The 18,678-nt window shown below is 54.1% G+C and overlaps 4 protein-coding genes across 4 annotated transcripts; 2 read left to right on the top strand and 2 right to left on the bottom strand.

The window, feature by feature from the left end:
• Positions 1-1,137: 1,137 nt before the first annotated feature.
• Positions 1,138-3,090, bottom strand: RHO25_012980 (uncharacterized protein; the record flags this gene model as incomplete). Its single annotated transcript, XM_065603621.1, has 1 exon — positions 1,138-3,090. The coding sequence occupies one exon, from the start codon at positions 3,088-3,090 to the stop codon at positions 1,138-1,140; it is 1,953 nt and encodes a 650-aa protein (XP_065459693.1).
• Positions 3,091-3,984: 894 nt separating this feature from the next.
• RHO25_012981 (uncharacterized protein) lies at positions 3,985-6,680 on the top strand (the record flags this gene model as incomplete). The annotated part of the gene is made up of 2 exons (XM_023604257.2): positions 3,985-4,842; positions 4,902-6,680. The coding sequence occupies 2 exons, from the start codon at positions 3,985-3,987 to the stop codon at positions 6,678-6,680; spliced, it is 2,637 nt and encodes an 878-aa protein (XP_023450312.2).
• Positions 6,681-7,201: 521 nt separating this feature from the next.
• RHO25_012982 (uncharacterized protein) lies at positions 7,202-8,631 on the top strand (the record flags this gene model as incomplete). Its single annotated transcript, XM_023604258.2, has 2 exons — positions 7,202-7,425; positions 7,551-8,631. 2 exons carry the CDS (start codon positions 7,202-7,204, stop codon positions 8,629-8,631), a joined length of 1,305 nt encoding a protein of 434 aa, XP_023450313.1.
• A 973-nt stretch (positions 8,632-9,604) lies between these two features.
• On the bottom strand, positions 9,605-14,024 carry RHO25_012983 (uncharacterized protein; the record flags this gene model as incomplete). The annotated part of the gene is made up of 2 exons (XM_023604259.2): positions 9,605-10,131; positions 10,184-14,024. 2 exons carry the CDS (start codon positions 14,022-14,024, stop codon positions 9,605-9,607), a joined length of 4,368 nt encoding a protein of 1,455 aa, XP_023450464.1.
• Positions 14,025-18,678: the final 4,654 nt, after the last annotated feature.

The following is an 18,678-nucleotide window of genomic DNA, read 5'->3' on the forward strand; positions in this document are numbered from 1 at the left end:
TGCTGTGGTTCGGAGACCAGATATTACGAATTCTCCTCATGCACTATAGACGAGGATCCCAATGGAGATTTCGTGAGTGTCGAAGCGTAGGGTGATATGTGTCTCATGGCCAGAGCATATGCTGATGGAAACGCTATGCAGTGCAGGCCTGGGCTGCCACCTAAAGTGAACGATCCGACAAACACGGTATGCTGTGTGGCACGCAAGGACGCAGCCTCAACGACGTTCTGCTGTGCACCCAGTGACGAAGATTGCTGTGACGAGTAGTGAGTGCTCGGCAATCACCTTCCGTGCTATAAGGATTAATCAAAAATGGAACAGCGCGCAAGCACTTTCCGACCTGGATTTAGTCCATACACAACTCTTGTCATCGGATAAAATCCCCGTGCGTGGCCTGGGCGAGGAATTTCTTCCTGCAGATAGGAACGCCTCGAGAGTAAGCATGTCTTCGTGGCGGGACGATCTGCGCCTCCACGCTTCATATTATTGCAGTTTCTGTTCCACACAAACTATGGCAACCCAATCATGAAAGTAGTCCTGGGCACCTCAAACAAGGTGAATAGGTTTGTTCTTGCAATGAAAATTTTGAGATAAAACTCCAGAAAAGCTCATGGAAGAGAAGGAGCTTTCTGAGAGGACTGTATTGCGGATTTGGAACGTCGACAACTTTTGCGTTCGACTTTCAAGGTCTCATGGAGGCGGGAAAAGGAGATGGAATGCTGTCATGTCCGATGAAGACAGGATGTCTGCTGTGCTGGAGGTTGAATAGAAGCTCGCAGGCCCACAGCGGACGTAAGACTACGAGCGGTGCGGAGGGATTCAAGACACGGTACAGCGGAAATAAACAGTGATGTTGAAGTCGTGATACGTAGGAGATGAAGTCAAAGAAGTGTAAAGCAGAACGACGAAGCTGAAGAAAAGTCGGCTTCGGGCGGAGGTGCGGAGGTGAGATCCCAGCCACAAGTCTCGGCACATGTGCGCCACAGCTGAAACTCTTCGTCTGTGCTCTGGCATCCGAATGAAGTAAAGTGACGGCCACCCACCAGATGCCACGATACGATAGATACTGATGCTCGTAATTCGAGATGCAAACTCCAATCGGTCGCCCAAGTGGCGGTTGTGCAATACACCAAAACCCTAATCACCACTCGCCGCAACTGCAGCTTCAATGGGAATCGAGTGCCGCCACTTTACCTGTCGCTTCCGATTGATGTTGTGAAGATGTCGCACTGTGCAATTCTTTCGGCATGGTGGTAGCGACTCCAGGTAGCGCAAAATTGCGTCATATTTTCGCTGAGCAATGAATAATGGTCTAGCTGTTCTCACTGCACGAGGGCTTTCGTGGGTTGAATCCTGTTTCTTGGAGTTTTCACCCACTCGGACCTTGAGCTCACGGTCGAAATGACACCAATTTAGCTCTACCTCGCCCCTCAGATTGGTCCACAGTCGACCCAGCCGCGCCATTCGATCAATCTCGAATACCACTCGATCATAAGTATCTCGACCAACGAGCAGATCCTGAGCGAAGAGCATGAGGAGGTCGTTGCCCGACACTCGAAGTTCTGCTCTATGGCTCAGTGGCGCCTCTAGGGGGTCGCAGATGATTCCTTGGCCGACGATACTGCAGATCTTGCTATCGAGACCGGCTCGGAGAACCAGGCAGAAGCTTCCGGTACACGGTGAGATTTCCTCGAGAAACATGAGTAGATCCCCTGGAAGGGCGTCGTGGCATACAAGGCCTACTACTTTCTGTTCTCGACACAGTGCTTGGGGAACCACGTTGGGGGGTTGCAGTTGGGCTCGACAGGCTTGAAAACCGAAGTCTTTTATCGTTTCGATCAAGGTCGAGAGGTCAATGTTGAAATCACGCTCGTGAACATTGAGACAGTACTTCTTCCTCAAGTTGTGCGTAGAATCCCATTGCGATATTTCCAGCCTATCGTTCTGGTCGTTGTCGATGACGCAGATTCTTGCCAAAAGACGACAAGATACAGTTGCTGCACCTGCTCGGGAGCTCTCGGGGTGCGACTTCTGATTTGAGCGTACGAGTCCTCGAATCATCTCATCGTGCATATCTACGTTCAACATACTGCACAGCTCTCGCGCCTCGGTCATGTTCTGGCTTCGGTGTATTACCGCTCCTGCCAACGATGCTCTCGATCGCGTATAATCAGGCTCCAGGAGGCGCCCGTGCTCGCGCCAATTGTAGAGGGCGATTGTGCCATATATGCGGTCCCGAACGTCTGTACACTGAAATTGTGCGAGCTCGGCGAATCTGTGACATGCTGACATGGTACTCAGATGAGCATGCAATGGTATGTCGAACCCAAAGCTGCTAAATGTCAACGAGCACTCCGCTCTATGCCACAAATTTTCGAGGAAGACTCTCGATAATGTTACCGGACCACATAGAATACTACACTCTGCAGCCAACTTGAACTCTTGTACAATCCAGAGCCGATTCCAGTATGGCCGATTGAGGAAGGCATCGCACGCCGCGTGAAATTGCCACAGGGGCAGGGGAGGGTAGTCATTCGATTTCGCGCCTCTCATCAGCAGATCGTGGTACTCTTCGGCCGTAGCGGGTTCGTATAAGAATTCGGAGGCTTTGCTTCCCTCCTTCCATCTGTTGGGCATCCTATGTGTTCGATCTGATGAAATGTCTTGTACAAGAGATTCAGGCCAAAGCGAGTCAATGGTTTGAATATCGCTCGTTCCCATGCCAATGCAACAAAGTACACGCTGTGCGGATGCGAAGATGGTCCCCATTCTCTTGACTTGATGGCCCTTTTCCGTCAGATCCTCCTGATTCATGGAAAGCGAGTCGATCCAGACCCAAGATGCACCATGATGGAAACGAGCTTGCCACAGTGCATCGCGGCAGTTCGGCCGAACAAGTCGGGAGGCGCCATCGATGAAGACTTCTCGCAGAGGATCCTGAGAGCCCCACGTATATGAGATGGCAAAGTATTCTGGTGCGTCACTCTGATCGAAGATGCGCATGTCCAGCTTGAGAGTGTCATCATCTTCCCCTGCGTGCAGCCAAAGAAGGCGGAATTGTCTGTCGGGGTCTCGTAGGGACTCCATCATTGCGGAACCAGATTGAGAGACTTACGGAGAAGCCAGGCAGCAGAGGAGGGCATTTCGAGATGAGCTATCTGTGAAGGAGCAGTGTCGGATGGTCAGCAGTTCCTCCCACCTGCAGCTATTGTGGCGCGGCGAACCGCCAAGCAAGAACTGCCACCGTAGTTGAAGGCAGCCCGACGTGTTGATGACGGCGGCACGAACGTCGATTATCTGGCGTCCGAATTTGTTGACGCAGCCATCCTGTACTCACAACGATAGGGAGAACACTTGGGATGAGCAGCCATGTTGAATGGGGGCTCGTCTGCTTGCCCGTTGATCCATGCCTGCCTGCTGCATGTGCGTCAATTCCATTGTTCGTGTAGCAACGAATTGCAAAGGACGCGGTGCCAGGGAGTGTTTTTTGATGGTATCGTCCGGAGGTTGAATGCGGGACGGAGGTGGGGGGCGCGGAGAAGGGAGCGGCGTTGTCGGAGGTGAGGCAAAGCTCAGATCGGGCACGGATCCCGCCACGCATCAAGCATTCATCGCATCGACATCGCGTATCATGAATTGTCGATGCCGCAGACGTGTTTGAAGTGTTTGCCTTTCATTCTTCCCTGATTCTTGCCTGTATTACTACTCCTGTACAGTTCCAGCATGTCCCTCCGCTCGGCGGCACGTAAAGCCGCAGTCGGCCTGAGGACCCCCACCACACACTCGACTCACCTACCCACTTCGCTCCTGCCCACGAGATCGTACCTGACCGCATCCACGGCATCTGCATCTCGAATACAGCCGCAGCTATCCTTCCGCCACCTCACACCGCCTGACCCGGTCCTCCGCTCTCCCTCACGCTTCCAACGCTTTCCTCGACACACGCCCGCCTACCAACGATACTGCTCCAGTCGACGCTCCGCCATGTGTCGCAAGGAAGCTGACACGGCCGACGCCAACATGGACATCTCCAAGGGCCGTGAGGTGCTGCCCAAGAACGTTAAGCCATTGCACTACAACGTCACACTCGAGCCCAACTTTGAGACATTCAAGTATGAAGGCACAGTCGAGATCGAGCTGGACGTCGTCGAGGATACCAAGTCGATATCTGTCAATGCATTGGAGCTGGACATCAAGGAGACCAAGATAGAGGCAGGAGGTCAGACCATCACATCTTCTCCTACACTCTCCCACGATGAGGACAGTCAGACCACCAAGATCGACTTTGACCAGACCATTCCTGCGGGACAGAAGGCGAAGCTCATTCACAAGTTCACCGGATCGCTGAACGACAACATGGCTGGCTTTTACCGATCTTCATACAAGGGACCAAATGGCGAGGACAAATACATTGCCACAACACAAATGGAGCCGACAGACTGCAGACGAGCATTCCCGTGCTTCGACGAGCCTGCATTGAAGGCCACTTTTACCGTCACTCTGATTGCAGACGAGAAATTGACATGTCTGAGCAACATGGATGAGTCGGGCACGAAAAAGCTGGACAATGGCAAGAAGGCAGTTACTTTCAACAAGACACCTCTCATGTCGACATATCTGCTCGCCTTCATCGTTGGAGAATTGCAGGTGGTCGAGACCAACGACTTCCGTGTACCTGTGAGAGTGTTCTGCACTCCGGACAAGAACATTGAGCACGGCCAATTCTCCTTGAAGCTGGCCGCCCAGACTCTTGCTTTCTACGAGAAGGAATTCGACAGCAAGTTCCCGCTACCGAAGATGGACATGGTTGCCATTCCCGATTTTGCCGCTGGTGCTATGGAGGTATGTTCCAACTTTTCGTCCACATATTCTGCATTGACTTACAGCTAACACTGCTGCAGAACTGGGGTTTGGTCACATACCGTGTTGTCGATCTTCTCCTCGATGAGAAGCATGTCAGCGCGTCCACCAAGCAGCGCGTGGCAGAAGTCGTCCAACACGAGCTGGCTCACCAATGGTTCGGCAATCTCGTAACGATGGATTTCTGGGACGGTCTGTGGCTCAACGAGGGTTTTGCGACATGGATGTCTTGGTACTCTTGCAATGTCTTCTATCCAGAGTGGAAAGTGTGGGAAGGGTATGTCACGGATAACCTCCAATCAGCCCTTGGACTGGACTCGCTCCGAAGCTCGCACCCAATCGAAGTACCGGTGAAACGAGCCGACGAAATCAATCAGATCTTCGACGCCATCTCCTACTCGAAAGGATCTTGTGTCATTCGCATGGTATCGAAGCATCTTGGGGAAGATGTCTTCATGGAGGGCATTAGGCGATACTTGAAGAAGCACGCTTATGGCAACACCACAACAGGCGATCTCTGGGCAGCTCTGAGCGATGCCAGCGGAAAGGACGTTGAGCGAATCGCCGACATCTGGACCAAGAACATTGGTTTCCCTGTGGTGACTGTCACTGAAGATGCCAAGAACAGCAAGATCCACGTCAAGCAGAACCGCTTCCTGCGCACGGCTGACGTGAAGCCTGAGGAAGACCAGACTCTTTACCCAGTGTTCCTTGGTCTGAGGACAAAGAATGGCGTTGACGAGGAGCTCACGTTGAACAAGCGCGAGGCAGACTTCACGGTCCCGGATCTCGACTTCTACAAGCTGAACGCGGACCACTCTGGCATCTACCGTACATCCTACCCTGCAGAACGGTTACAGAAGCTTGGTCAGAATGCTAAGGCAGGTTTGCTGACAGTCGAGGACCGAGCAGGCATGATTGCAGATGCTGGTGCTCTTTCAGCTGCCGGATACCAAAAGACAGATGGCTTGCTTTCACTTTTGAAGGGGTTCGACAAGGAACCTGACATGGTGGTGTGGGACGAAATTACTGCTCGTATTGGCGCCCTCCGCTCGACCTGGATTTTTGAGGATGAGAAGATCAAGGAGGCACTCAAGGCCTTCCAGCGTAACCTATCTAGCCAGAAGGCTCACGAGCTGGGCTGGACATTCACTGGAAACGAAGGACACATCGAGCAGCAGTTCAAGGCACTCATGTTCGGCAACGCTGCATCTGCCGGCGATGAGGAGACGAAGAAAGCGGCATACGACATGTTCGGCAAGTTCGTTGCAGGTGATCGTGCTGCGCTGCACCCCAACTTGCGCGCTTCAGTCTACGCGATTGTGCTGCAGTACGGTGGTAAAGCTGAATACGACGCCCTCGTCAAAGAGTACGAGACGGCCACTTCATCCGATGAGCGCAACGCAGCTCTTCGCTCGCTCGGCCGCGCGCGCGATCCGGAACTCATCCAACGTACACTGGCATACTCTATCGGCAAGCATGTCAAGGAACAAGACATCTATCTGCCGCTCGCCGGCCTCCGCGCCCATCAAGAAGGTATCGAAGCATTCTGGGCATGGATGAAGGAAAACTGGGATCTGCTCAAGGAAAAGATGCCACCGTCGTTCACTTTGCTCGGATCTGTCGTCTCGATGGCGACGAGCTCGTTCACCAGGGAAGATCAGCTTCGTGACGTGGAGAAGTTCTTCAAGGGCAAGAGCACCAAGGGCTTTGACCGCAACCTTGCGCAGTCGTTTGATGCGATCAAGGCGAAGATTGGCTGGCTGCAGAGAGACAAGGCGGCAGTGGAGAAGTGGTTGAAGGATGAGAAGTACTTGTAGGATGGGCGCATCCTGGCACCGAAGACTCCACATGCCGCCATATGGTACGGCGTGAGCACTTATCTGTTTGGCTCCTTTGGCGCCTACGCCTGAGACGGATTACCAAGCGATGCACATCTTGCTGCATGTGAGCTGATCAAGGTACCACACAGCTGCTTGAGCATTGTCAATCAAGGTGTTGAAGCCCACAAAAAGTGCGATTGATGTAAAAGCGAAAATAGATGTCGTGAAAAAATTACGATAGACGCAATATAGCATTGTCGGCCATTGATCTCGAGCAAACCGCATGCGACCTTGCTGCCATGGCACCAAGAACGCACACACTGATTTCGACTCATGCACGGCTTACGCTGCACGTCAGAGGATTCATACCGCTCGCCGTGCTCCGCGAGTCAGCGTCAAATAGACTATGTTCCTTCTGGCGTCGTGGTCAATTCGACATCATCATGGCCCCGATTGGCCCCACTTCTCTCAGCCACCCTCGTGGAGAGAGCTGAACCACACCTCTCAACCTCGGAGCCATGCCCTGGGAAGACAACGACAACGACAACTATCATCATTTTCAGCAACAGTCCCGCAGACACAAAAGATATCTGTCGTACGCTAGTCGGACGCTGGTTCCTGCTCGGTATAGGAAAGCTTATCGAGAACACGAGGAGGATTTGGGATCTATGGGTGATTTGCCTGCAGAGGAGGCTTCCACTGTAGCACCAGCGACGACAATGGCGGAGGGAAAGCTTTCGGAGTAAGTCATTCCGGATTTGAAGGTGCTGCCGCTACAGCAGCTGCAAATGTGATGGTTTTCCACACTTCACAGCGTACTAGAAAGAAGCCCAAGAAGAGTAACTAATTCGCCATCATCATCCACAGCGACCTCAAATCCCTCGCCATCAAACTCGGAACTCAAGGTCCCCACAAAACTCTTCCCACTCCAAGACTCATCCAACTCCTCTTCAACGGCGTCTACATCCTCAAGACCACCGCCGCAATCTTCGTCTGGGAACATCCATACTATCCCCAGCTCTACATTCCCGCCGCTGTCCTACACTCCTACTTCGCAGCCCGAAGCGCAGACCTACAAATCACTCCGGGAGAGAACATTTCACATCCCGAAAACTCCAAACAAATCCTCGCAACACAATGGACAATCACAGTACGCTCCAAGAAAATCGACAAAGTAATCTGTTTCGCCAACCAAGAAACCTTACCCGAACCCGCAAAACCTCTAGCCGGACTTGTCAAAATCGATTTCGCGAGCATAGACCAATGGTTCGAAGAATCGACTCCAATTTTCGTACATCCCAAGGATCCATTTAAACGAATCGATATTCTCCAATCGACACGACATATTGTTGTGAAACTTCCTCTTAGCGGCCCAAGCGAAACCTCGACGTCAACAACAAAATCAGAAACCACCGCCGAAACCGAAGAAACAGAATCTGCATACCGCATAGTAGCAGACACCTTCTCCTCCATGCACCTCTACGAAACCGGTCTCCCCTGCCGTTTCTACATCCCCCTCGCACGCGTCGACGCTAGCGTTTTACGAAAATCCTCCACAACAACAAAGTGCCCCTACAAAGGCGAAGCCTCATACTACGATGTCGTAATCCCCTCATCCTCCTCACCAACCTCGCCAAATCCCTCCTCATCCTCCGACGACGAAATTGTCTTCGAAGACATAGTATGGTACTACCCTACCCCGCTTCTCGAAAGCGCCAAAATCGAAAACTTGGTCTGTTTCTACAATGAGAAAGTGAGAATTGAAGTCGATGGGGAAGTTCTGGAGCAGCCTGTCACGCCGTTTTCGAAGGGTGGAGCGGGTGGGGAGGATAAGTTGAAATTGAACAGGCAAATCAAGCAGGAAGACGAGGGCGAGGAAGTGTTGAATATGGGGAGTTTGGGAACGCCACTGGCGCCGTTGAAGGAGGAGAAGGGGTTGGAGGGGTGAGTGGTGAGATGAGGGGAAAGAGAGGGGAAGATGGGAGTGGGGAATGGCTGGGAGGAGCGTGAGGGAGATCGAGGCGATCGGGTTCAAGGACAGAATAACGAATGCTCTTCTTCTTGTTTCTATTATAGGGATTTTTACAGGCGCGCATACAGAAGCTAGAATTTGAGAGAATATTTCCAAACAGTGTTTGCATCGATGCGTATACTCGCCAAGTCACAACACAATCGGTAGGGAAGATATTGCGTTCCATCTGGCATTGACATTACTCCCCCAACAAGTCGCAGATCAACGCATAAGTAAGCAAACGATGGGAACTCGAAAGATTTCCATGATCCGCTGTACAAATTACTTTCTCATTTGTTCGCACTGCCTCGAGTGCCTCGCCTCCTCAGAGGCAAATGTAAACTATCTAACCACCAATATACCTATAAGTCTGGTTTTCTGTGTCGCCAGCCCTTCGCTAGAAGAGTCTTCCTTCTTTCCACAACTCAAAATGCCAGCCACAATCTCGTTCATTCCTCGCTCGAACGCTTGTAATCTCAAACGCAGCACTCTGATGAATAAAAATGCCGACCATAAATTTCAAACGAGAGGGGGTATGATGCTTCAAGAAAGCAAGTCCGCCAGAAAGCATAGCAAAAAGCCATAAACAATAAACACCAAACAATAAGCACTAGGTTCCTCCGTCCAGTCTTCCTCGTCTCCGAATGAGGTGGGTGGGGGTAATATGTATAATATTCGTCCGTCATCATGATGCCTGTCTCTGCCATTGATGGGCGTGCCGTGCGAAGGGTCTCTCGGCCTCGCTATGGTCTGAAGCAGCAGTGCTGTGGTGATGATTAAGCCTCGTCGGGTTATAGGACTTGTAATAATCGTCGTCGTAAGTGCAGTTCATCGAACGTAACACGCCTTCGTAGCTGTATCTCCCAGGCGCTCGCCTGGCCATCTGTCGGAGCGTCAACATGTCCGTCTGCTAGAAACTCGTGCCATGCTCCTCTCGTAAGCGTGACTGGCTCGGCTTCTTGGTCGGCCAATTTCCGCCTTCACGATTGCTGCTGCTCACGCCGAGCATGGTGCTTTCACGTCGTTTTTGCTTCAAATCGCGTGGTGTCGGAGCTCCGGTAGCAGTAGTGCTGTACACCGTAGGAGAGCGAAGCGCGTCGTTGAGGCTTCCGTAGTCACCGTCACCTTGTGGCGCCATTTGGTACTGGTATGTGGCGTAGCTCGGTTGCATAGGGATCATGCCGGTGTCATCGTGTGTGCTGTTACCCGTGGTCTGGAATTGCATCTGGTTGTAAGCAGGTGTGGGGAGATCCTGGAACATCTGTCGACGAGGCGAGCGCAAATCGTCAGACGAAGGAGCCTGGACAGCCTGTGCAGTGGCGGGAACATTAGACGCCTCGAGCTCAGCCGGTGCGCCGAAGATTCGGTGTTGCTCTTCCACGAACAGCGAGATGAGAGGGCCAGGAAGGTTCAGCGTAGGGGAGAAGACGACGCCAACTGTGATATGTTAGCAGGAATACTTTTTTTAGCAGTGGAGACTCCAACTTACGATTTCTGACGTTCATCTTGTTGACGAGCACATTATTCACAATTAGCAGCATAAACGCGGAGAGGGCCTCGAGAAGCGCGCGGTTCTGTCGTGGCAGCTTGTTGACGAGCGCATTCAGAGCGACAATCTTCTCCTCGCCGACAATCTCCAAGCAGTGCAGGAAGTCGAGATGCAAGTCTCGAGTGAGAATACTGGCCGGCAGTTCTCGCAAGTAGAGCTTCAGCAAACTCGCAACAGCATGCACATCGTAGTACTGCTCTTCTTCCAGCAAATTCACGTCTCCCTCAGTATTGAAGCGTTCCCTCAGCGCCTTGATTAGTGTATTCGATCCCGAAAGTCGAAATATGCCCTCCTCAGCAATGGCTTGCTTGGCTGTCAAATACTCGATGCAACGATAGACCACCGACGGTAGCTCAGTGTCAACGCCGGCGGGCTGGGAAAACTCGACAGCTTCCGCCAATGGTACTCCGAAGACAGCGCGTGGCGTGGGCGCCGGGTGATCATTGCCGCCATGTCCGGCGTCCTTCGAGTCCTGATCAGACGAGGCGCGGCCACGTGTGAAGGGAAGTTGGAAAACGCTGCGCTTCTTGTCCCGGCCAGGCGTGGGCGGCACCTTCATTCCCCAATTACCTGCGTCCTGGATGACGTGCAAGTTCGTCGGACCAGAAATGGTGGGATGCGAGGATGCCTGCTGCTCACCACCGCCGGGGAGCTTGTCGTGGGTTGGTGATGGGCTTTCGCTGCCATCTGGACCCATGACAGGCGCACTCCCGGCAATGGTGTCATTGTAGCCCACGGCTTGCAAATCCCGCCTGGCTTGTGTTGCAGAGTCATGACTGCCGCCGCTGCCACTGCGCAGATCGGTGGAAGACTTTTGCGCGCGTGGACTGCGAGGTGCATGGGCATCAGTCTTGGCAACTTGCGCTTGCCTTCCCAGCGGCAGGCGCTCGTCCTCTTCCTTCCAGTCGACATAATGGAGAAGCGCATCGACCCATTGATCGCGCTCGGCATCGCTTTCGGCGCACAGTACATGGCGAACAAGTGCTGACGAGTCCTTCTTTTTGGGTTCCAGGATAAGGAATGCGTGTCGGAACTGGTTGTCCTCGTCCTCGTTGTTGTGGTTGTGATTCACCGACTGCTTGCCAATCTGTGCATTTTGCAATTTGATTGAGCCAAGATGAGCGCCGCCAGGACCTTCGTAGTACTTGAACAGGGGACCATCCAGCACGAAATAGCGTGCCTTCCAGCCTCCGAAGTTCTTGCCACGCTTCGTCAAGTAGCCTGCCATATTGGGCCGGAGCCTATGCTGCGCGGTTGCTGGAGAATCAGCTCGACTCGGCTCGACTGCCAATGGCTCATTGCCATCGCCACCATATGCATCGGTTGACAGAAATTTGCACACAATGCGCGCGGCCTTTTCCTCCACGATAGAGTCTAGCATGCGCTCAAAGTATGCGTTTAGCGCCATGCGTCGAGCATCAATACGTGCAGGTGCGTGTCCAGTGAACAAAGCCTTCTCTGGTATGCGATCGTTCACACGGCACAGGCTTCTGATCTCGTTGTCCAGATTGACGAGTGCTTGGTACGTCTTCTCCACGCGCCAGAGCTCCGCTTGCTGAGACCGCTCGTGCACGGCCAACGTGAAGACTGGGTTCTCATCCGCATTTCTCGGCATCATCATGCTCGCTCGGGAGCGAACCATGCGTGATGAAGCAATCTTGACGAAGATTGAGGGTAGCGCATTCGGTGGGAGAAGTAGATCAGGATACTGCTCCGTCTGAAGACCTCTGTACACCTCGCCCGGAGTGTGCAAGGAAGACTGGTCACTTGACATCGAGGGTCGCCCCTCATTGGGGTCATTAGAAGACTTCAGACGATCTGCGAGGCTGCCCATCGGCTGTGGTGCCTGAGCAGCGTATGCCTTGGCGCGGTCCAAGTGTGGAGACATCAATGCCATGGGCGTTTGAGGTGGAAGTGGAATCGCGGAACGTGGTGCGCGAGGTGACAATGGCAGTCCTGCTACACCTGCCCGTGGCGACATGGGCATTGAGTTGGCAATCTGACCCAGAGGTGCACGTGGCATAGGCGAATTGGGCGGTCGGTCACCTGGTCGGGGGCTCATGGGGAGGCCTGGACTGAGCATAGCATTGGGTGCTGTCAATGTGCGTGCTGGTATAGCGCTCGCTGTCCCAATTTCAACGCGTTCTCCGGCAACCTCATAAGGATTCGGATCTGACCACGGTCCATTCAGTCTGGCAGCCTCGCTCACAATGGGCTCTGCGGCAGCAGACACTGTCACGCTAGGTTCCTCTGCTGGCCGGCTCTTGCTCTTCTTCTCCTTCTTCGATCTGCTTCGCTGTTCAGCCTCCTTCTGCGCAAGCATCTCCCGCTCGCGGTCGTCGTCTTCACGCGTCTTCCTACGACCGCGGTCTGCGAACTCTGACCTTGCACTTTCAGGGTCATCTTCATACTCGGAGTCGGAAGCGTCTACCACATCACCGACAATGCTGGGTTCCCGTCGGTGCACGGGCTGGTTGAGCTGGAGTGGCGCAGGGGGTGCCTTTCGGGTCTTTGGACTGAGGTTCCCCGTTACCGAAGGCGGAGGACTGGTGTGGTACGAGGAGGTAGAAGGACTTTTGGTATGACCGACGCCGTCTCTGGGGCTCCGAGCCGAATCCACGAGTCCAGGCGATGACATTTGCGGGGATCCTGCAGCTGCTCGCTGTACGTTGGCCAGTGCAGCCCCTCGCGTGTCAATCGTGATCGGCTTCACCTCATGCTGAGCTGTTCGCTGGTCAATAATCGCTGCCTGTGCTACCTGCTGCGGATGTATCGCATCCTGTGGAGTGTCAGATCTTCCAACACTTGTAGAGGTGTCACTTCTCTTGAGGGTGTCTACGCTGATGTCCCGGCCCATGGCATGGACAGGCGCAATATGTGAGGGTGACTCGCTCTCCTCCCTCGAGGACGACTGTACAGCCCCCGCGCCATTCATCAAGACTGGTGCCGAGCTGGACTGCGAGAGATGTTCTTTGAGTTTGCGCCTGTACCGCTCCTTTTCTTTCAGCGACTTTTCCAGATCTTTATTCAGCCCCAGAATCATCGCCCGTTGCTTCTCCACTAGCCGCCATAGCTGAGCATTGTGTGAAGCCGCCTGCTGCTTTTCCTGCAGCACCTTTTGCAACGCTGCCTCTGTTGATCCCGCGGCGGCAATCAAAGCAGCTGCGTCCTGTGGCCCTTGTGTTTCCTGCGAGACCCTGTAGACATTGGTGCCTCCGGCATTGGCAGGTCTGTTGTTCGAAGCGGAAGACACGGACGACACTGTCGAGTCGATTGAGGCCGTGCGGTGGGCCATGATGGGCATGCGATCGTTTGGAAGAATGCGCGCGGCGGGCGTGGTTGTAGCCATGGTGGTAGGCGAGCTGGGAGGAGACGAATGAGGTGCAGCGGGCAGAGTCGGCGAGGAAGGCTGAGCATGCGCGTGCTGCTGACGCTGGCCTCGCTCTCGTGGGAGCTGCTGCTGATTCTGCTGGCGCTGGTGCAATTGGCCGGCAGCGCGTTGCTCTTCGGTTACAGCCTCGCGAGTGATGGCCTCGTGCAGGGCATCGTTTCCCCTACGCACCTTTTTGGCTGGGTCGGGGGCACGTGGAGTGCGTGGTGGTGGTGGTTGTGCTGAGGTGTATGCAGCGGCAGAAGTCACACTGGCCGAGCCGTCGGCAGCCACTTCTCGTCGCGTTGGCGGTTGCGGCTGCGAGGGGTGAGAGGTCGTCGGACGAGAAGCTTGCAACGAGTCTGCTGGTGGCAGAGACGACGGCGAGGACGAGTGCAAGGATGCGGCCATAGCGTGGCCAACGCCGACCGCCGTGCTGGCCGCTGGCGCTGCGAGGGAGAGGTTGTGACCGGGATGGCAGCGCGAGCCACCAGCCAGTTAGCGTTTGGAGATCATGCGCAGCGCTTAATTCCAAGACGTGGACGCCCACGAGTGGCATGAGCGACGTGGCGGGTCTCGCGGTCGCATGTGCTGGGACGCTGCTGTCAGCGGACTACAGCAGTCGGCGCGGAGGAGGAGGAGGAGGTGGTGGTGGTGAATGGTGACGACGGCAGTGAGATGATGCCTCGCTGGTTGCTCTCCGCGCAGCAGCAGACCACACGCCCAAAGACTCGTGCAGCAGTAGCCCACGGGCACGACGGGGATGCTGCATAACCCAAAACCTTGACCTTGCTGGCCCCCAGCGCCCGCTTCCCTGCAATCAGCACTGCTGGAGCCGTGTGAAGCATCAAACGTCCGTCATCACCGCGGAACGAGAAATTGATACAGCACAGTCTGCCCTCTCCACCCACCGTGTCTGCGCAACACGTCCGTCATCCCACTGCTACTCACATCACGATCATCCGGCTGCTCCTCGCGCAACGGAGCACCGTTTCATCAGCCATCGCCTCACCCGGAACCCACACGGCTCTCGTGCTGATGGGCATGTCGACAGCAGTAGTGTACGAGACTAGTCTGGCTCATCCAATCTCACCTCTCCTCTGCATACTGACACCCCCCATACCGCAACAGCAACAGCCTCCCACAATTGGCCTGCGTCCGGGGCACCTGAGACAGCGCATTGCGATGTTCCCACCAAACGTGGCGCCGCGAGTGGTCACAACTTCGCAAGCGAACGCTGTGATGAACGACGCCTTCTGTGCGACTGGCGACAGGCCCAGAGCGCCAAAACCAATCTCTGCCTGCTGTCTCTCTCCCGACCGACCCATCGCCGGCTGCGGTCCGAGCGTGGCCCATCAAGCCTCTCCCGCGTACTTTTCTTGTCGTCCGTCGCTTGACCCTGGCCGCCGATCAATCCTGCGACTCAGGCACATCTCGGCATCATGCACGTCGCCCTACTGGATTGCGCGTGTTGCTTCTTTCTGCCTTATGCCTGCCGCTTTTGCTCGTGGTGGTGGAGTTGGGCGTTCGTTCGCCTCTGGGGGCGACGGACGACTTCCATGCGTACGAGACTTGGCTCAGCTGCATTTCGACACATCGTTCACGCGAACTCGTGTTTGGTCGTCGTCCATCAAACTCAAAGAACGCCCGAAGAACTCTGCTGCGTTATTGTCATGATACGGCAGTTATGGACCAATATGCTTTGCGCTCTTCCGAAAGACATGGACTTAGTTCGACTGCCGGTTCACCCCAAACTCTTCCTCCTGCACGTGTTTGCCCTCGGAAACAGAGTCATTGGTCATACCAACCGGTTCTATTGCTGGCTGAGTTTCATCCGTCGACAACGGAGCCGTCCTTCGGTCTGAAATATACGACGTCACCTAGTCGACATCCAGCGCTTACCTCGTTTATCTGTATTTCGATAGTAACGAACCCCACTTCCCAACTTGGCAAGCTTAGATGTACCTATTTGAGGTCTCTACCCACTCGCATTGGTCTGGGACCTCTGGACTATCGCCCGCAGACGCCCATGGTGTTGGAAGTGTGGCAGCAAGGTTGGAACAAGGCTCCGCCACAACTGCAGTATTGCAGGCTTGCAGGCGCTCGAGCCCCTGAGACTTGCATCTTGCTGCACACCCTCACATGGCCGACTCAAGACTGCACGTTCGCCAACCCTTCTTGACATCGGCTATCTTTGATGTGGAGAACCGCTGCCCCACAAAGTGTGCGCATGATCAACAGCAGATGGATAGACGTCCGAGGCGTGCTCATCTTTCTGACGTCTTGCGCAGATGATGCTTACAACTCGATAGCGACATTGTTCGCGTGAGCGCATTGCCGCCGTTGTCGCTGTCGGAAGTATCGCGAGATGACAGCTGCAACTCCGCGAGGTGCAAACCAGCATGAAGGAGCTGATTATTGATCATGCAGGCATGCATACGTCCGTACATGCTCTTCACACCACACACGACAGACAGCTGCACATGCAGTTGAGAAGTCTGCTCGTGCACGCCACCCACCCAACCCAATCCGCAAATCCGCCCTGACAGCTGCATGTCACTTTCCGCGCCAATGCAGGAACAACACATCGTTCATTTCCCCATTCGGACAGACAAGAAGACCTCACTTCTGAATTTGTCCCTCTCCCGCCAACCGCACACCTGACCTCACTTCTCCCATCTTACCTACGCCCACACATACCTCCACGAAATCTCACCTCACCGCACTTCCATACATCCTTCGCACTAGCCCCACTACCGTACTATGCAACTACTCACTCTGTACTAGTCCGCGCTGATAGCAGAACCTAGCACATCCACGCCATCTCAAATGTCTAAGACATAAAGAGAGCAAGTACCGACCCGTTGCGCGATCGTCTGCTTACGAAATTTCGGTAGGCCGGAAGGCGGTCAGCAAAGAACCCTCTTCAATTTGTGAGACGGACCGGAGACGGGACCGGATTGATGAAAATGCCAAGACTTTTTGATGGCCGACAGATTTGCACGACTTCAAATTGTTCCGTCTTGGTACTGGACACGATGCCATTGAGCCGTGTGGCAGACGACAGAGATCTTTTGAGGCGTAGGCCGTGTGCGAGGAGATGGTAAGCGTGAGTTGAGATGTTCTGATCGATAGGTCGAAGTTGCAGCCTGAGGCCATACAAGTTCGTCTATTGCCAGGCAGTAAACTCGCGCTCCATCTTTGGCTTTCTCCATCCTCATGTGCAGTCACGCACCGACGCATGCTCCGCATTCGAGTGTCTTCAGTGGACCTAAGAGCTCCAGAGGAGATGGTCCACCTGCCGGAGCCACGTCGTCTTGTATTAGCCATCCGGCTGGAAAGAGGTCAGGACCACGTCGGAACGAAGGATGCGTTGATGAAGCTACCTCCCAATTCTGAAGCTTATGCTCTTTGATTGACAACGTACACCGAAGGTGCACACAACAGCGTAAGCTATAAAGTGCATGGATATGGGATACACCGCCACAAATACGCAGAACGAGTCGTCTTCGCCCAAATCACGATCACGATACCGTGGACCTGAGCAAGCATGGTCTGCTATTCCAATTCTTCCTCGCTCCAAAGTATCAAGAGTCTGCTGCTTCAGTCTTACCTTTTTTTCTTTCTCACATTTGGCACCCGCGACCATGGGTCGAAATCTTGGCATACCCAATCTCACAAGTACTACTAGAAAGGCAGCAGCATTTTCCGTCTCTTTCCTCTTACTTTTCACAAAATCTCTGCCCTCGACTGTACACCAGCTTGCTATGAGCAACGCGTGCAGCAGCCACTTTGGAAGACAAACGTTGAAAACACCACTGAAGACAAACAGAAAATGGCAAGCAGAATCAAGCGCAAGCGGTTTTTGCAACGACTGTAACATTGACTGAGGTCTATCCAACGATTGTCATTCAAGTAAACCGACGTCGCATTCGACACCATTCACCAGTCAACCTGTCTCTCCTCTGCTCGCTCCAACGCTGTCTCATCCACTTCACCGAGGCGCCTGAAAGGCGGACATGCGTCGAGGGTGATAGTCGGCGTGCAGGACGCAACAAGGGCGGAGATTGTGGTTTTCGGCGATGGTGTCGTCTGCAAGCTGGTAGGCGGCGGGCGGCGGGCGGAGATGGCAGAGGGTGGATTGCTAAAGTCTACCCATGTCAACCTTGCGGAAGATTGGGGGGTCTCGAAGCGCCTCAGCATTCGAAACTTTCATCACTGGGGATCAAAGGGTTTCACCCCTCCCCCCTCAGATCGTAACAAATGGATCATCGACAACAACAATGTTGTGGGTATACTGGGAGCGGAGCCTACCTGAGAGTGACTCCAGGCATGGGGCTTGTGGGTGCTCGGCAAGGCTCGCTGCCGGAGTTGCTCGTATCGTGGCCTGTGATGAGATGAAAGAACGAAGGGCGGATGGTATCTGGCGACAGGTGCGGTCCGTCCACTCGTCGAAAGTCTGAGGCCACGATGCGATTGGCGAAGGCAGGAAGTTGGAGGACGTTGATGCGAGGTGCAGTGTTGATTGAAGGTTGCATGTGTCACGGGAGAGACAGCAAAGACAAGGTCGGTTGGGTGTTGAAGGGTGTTGGAGGGTGGTTCAGAGAAGAGGTGCAAAGTGGAGAGTTGAGGAAGCAGAAGAACAGAGCAGCCCAGACATCTTAAATGTTGGATTCGCAGCGCGCACGCTGGGTAAGAACATACTGACGTTGGCAGGCTGGACTATCGAGCGAGAAGGCGGCCTGCAGCGAAGCAGCAGGTATGTCCGAAATATGCTGCAAGACCTGTATTCGAGGAGCTGCAAGTGCTGTGATCGAAGGTGGAAACCGAGCATCACCAGATATTCGTTGGGCACTCTGCCCCCTGAATTGGCAAGTCTGCGCTCCCGAGCGGAAAAGTCCCTTCGAGAGAAAGCAGGCGTAATGCTCTAACAATGCAAGCCCGAGCATCGATGATGCAAGATCGAGTACGACAATGGCAGTCTACATGCAGTTGCGAAGGACTCGTAAGCGTTCTCGTTCGGATAGTCGGACACAGAGCCAAGATGCTTGCGGGAACGATCATA

This window comes from Cercospora beticola, chromosome 9, assembly GCF_033473495.1.
Source record: "Cercospora beticola chromosome 9, complete sequence".
NCBI lineage: Eukaryota > Fungi > Ascomycota > Dothideomycetes > Mycosphaerellales > Mycosphaerellaceae > Cercospora > Cercospora beticola.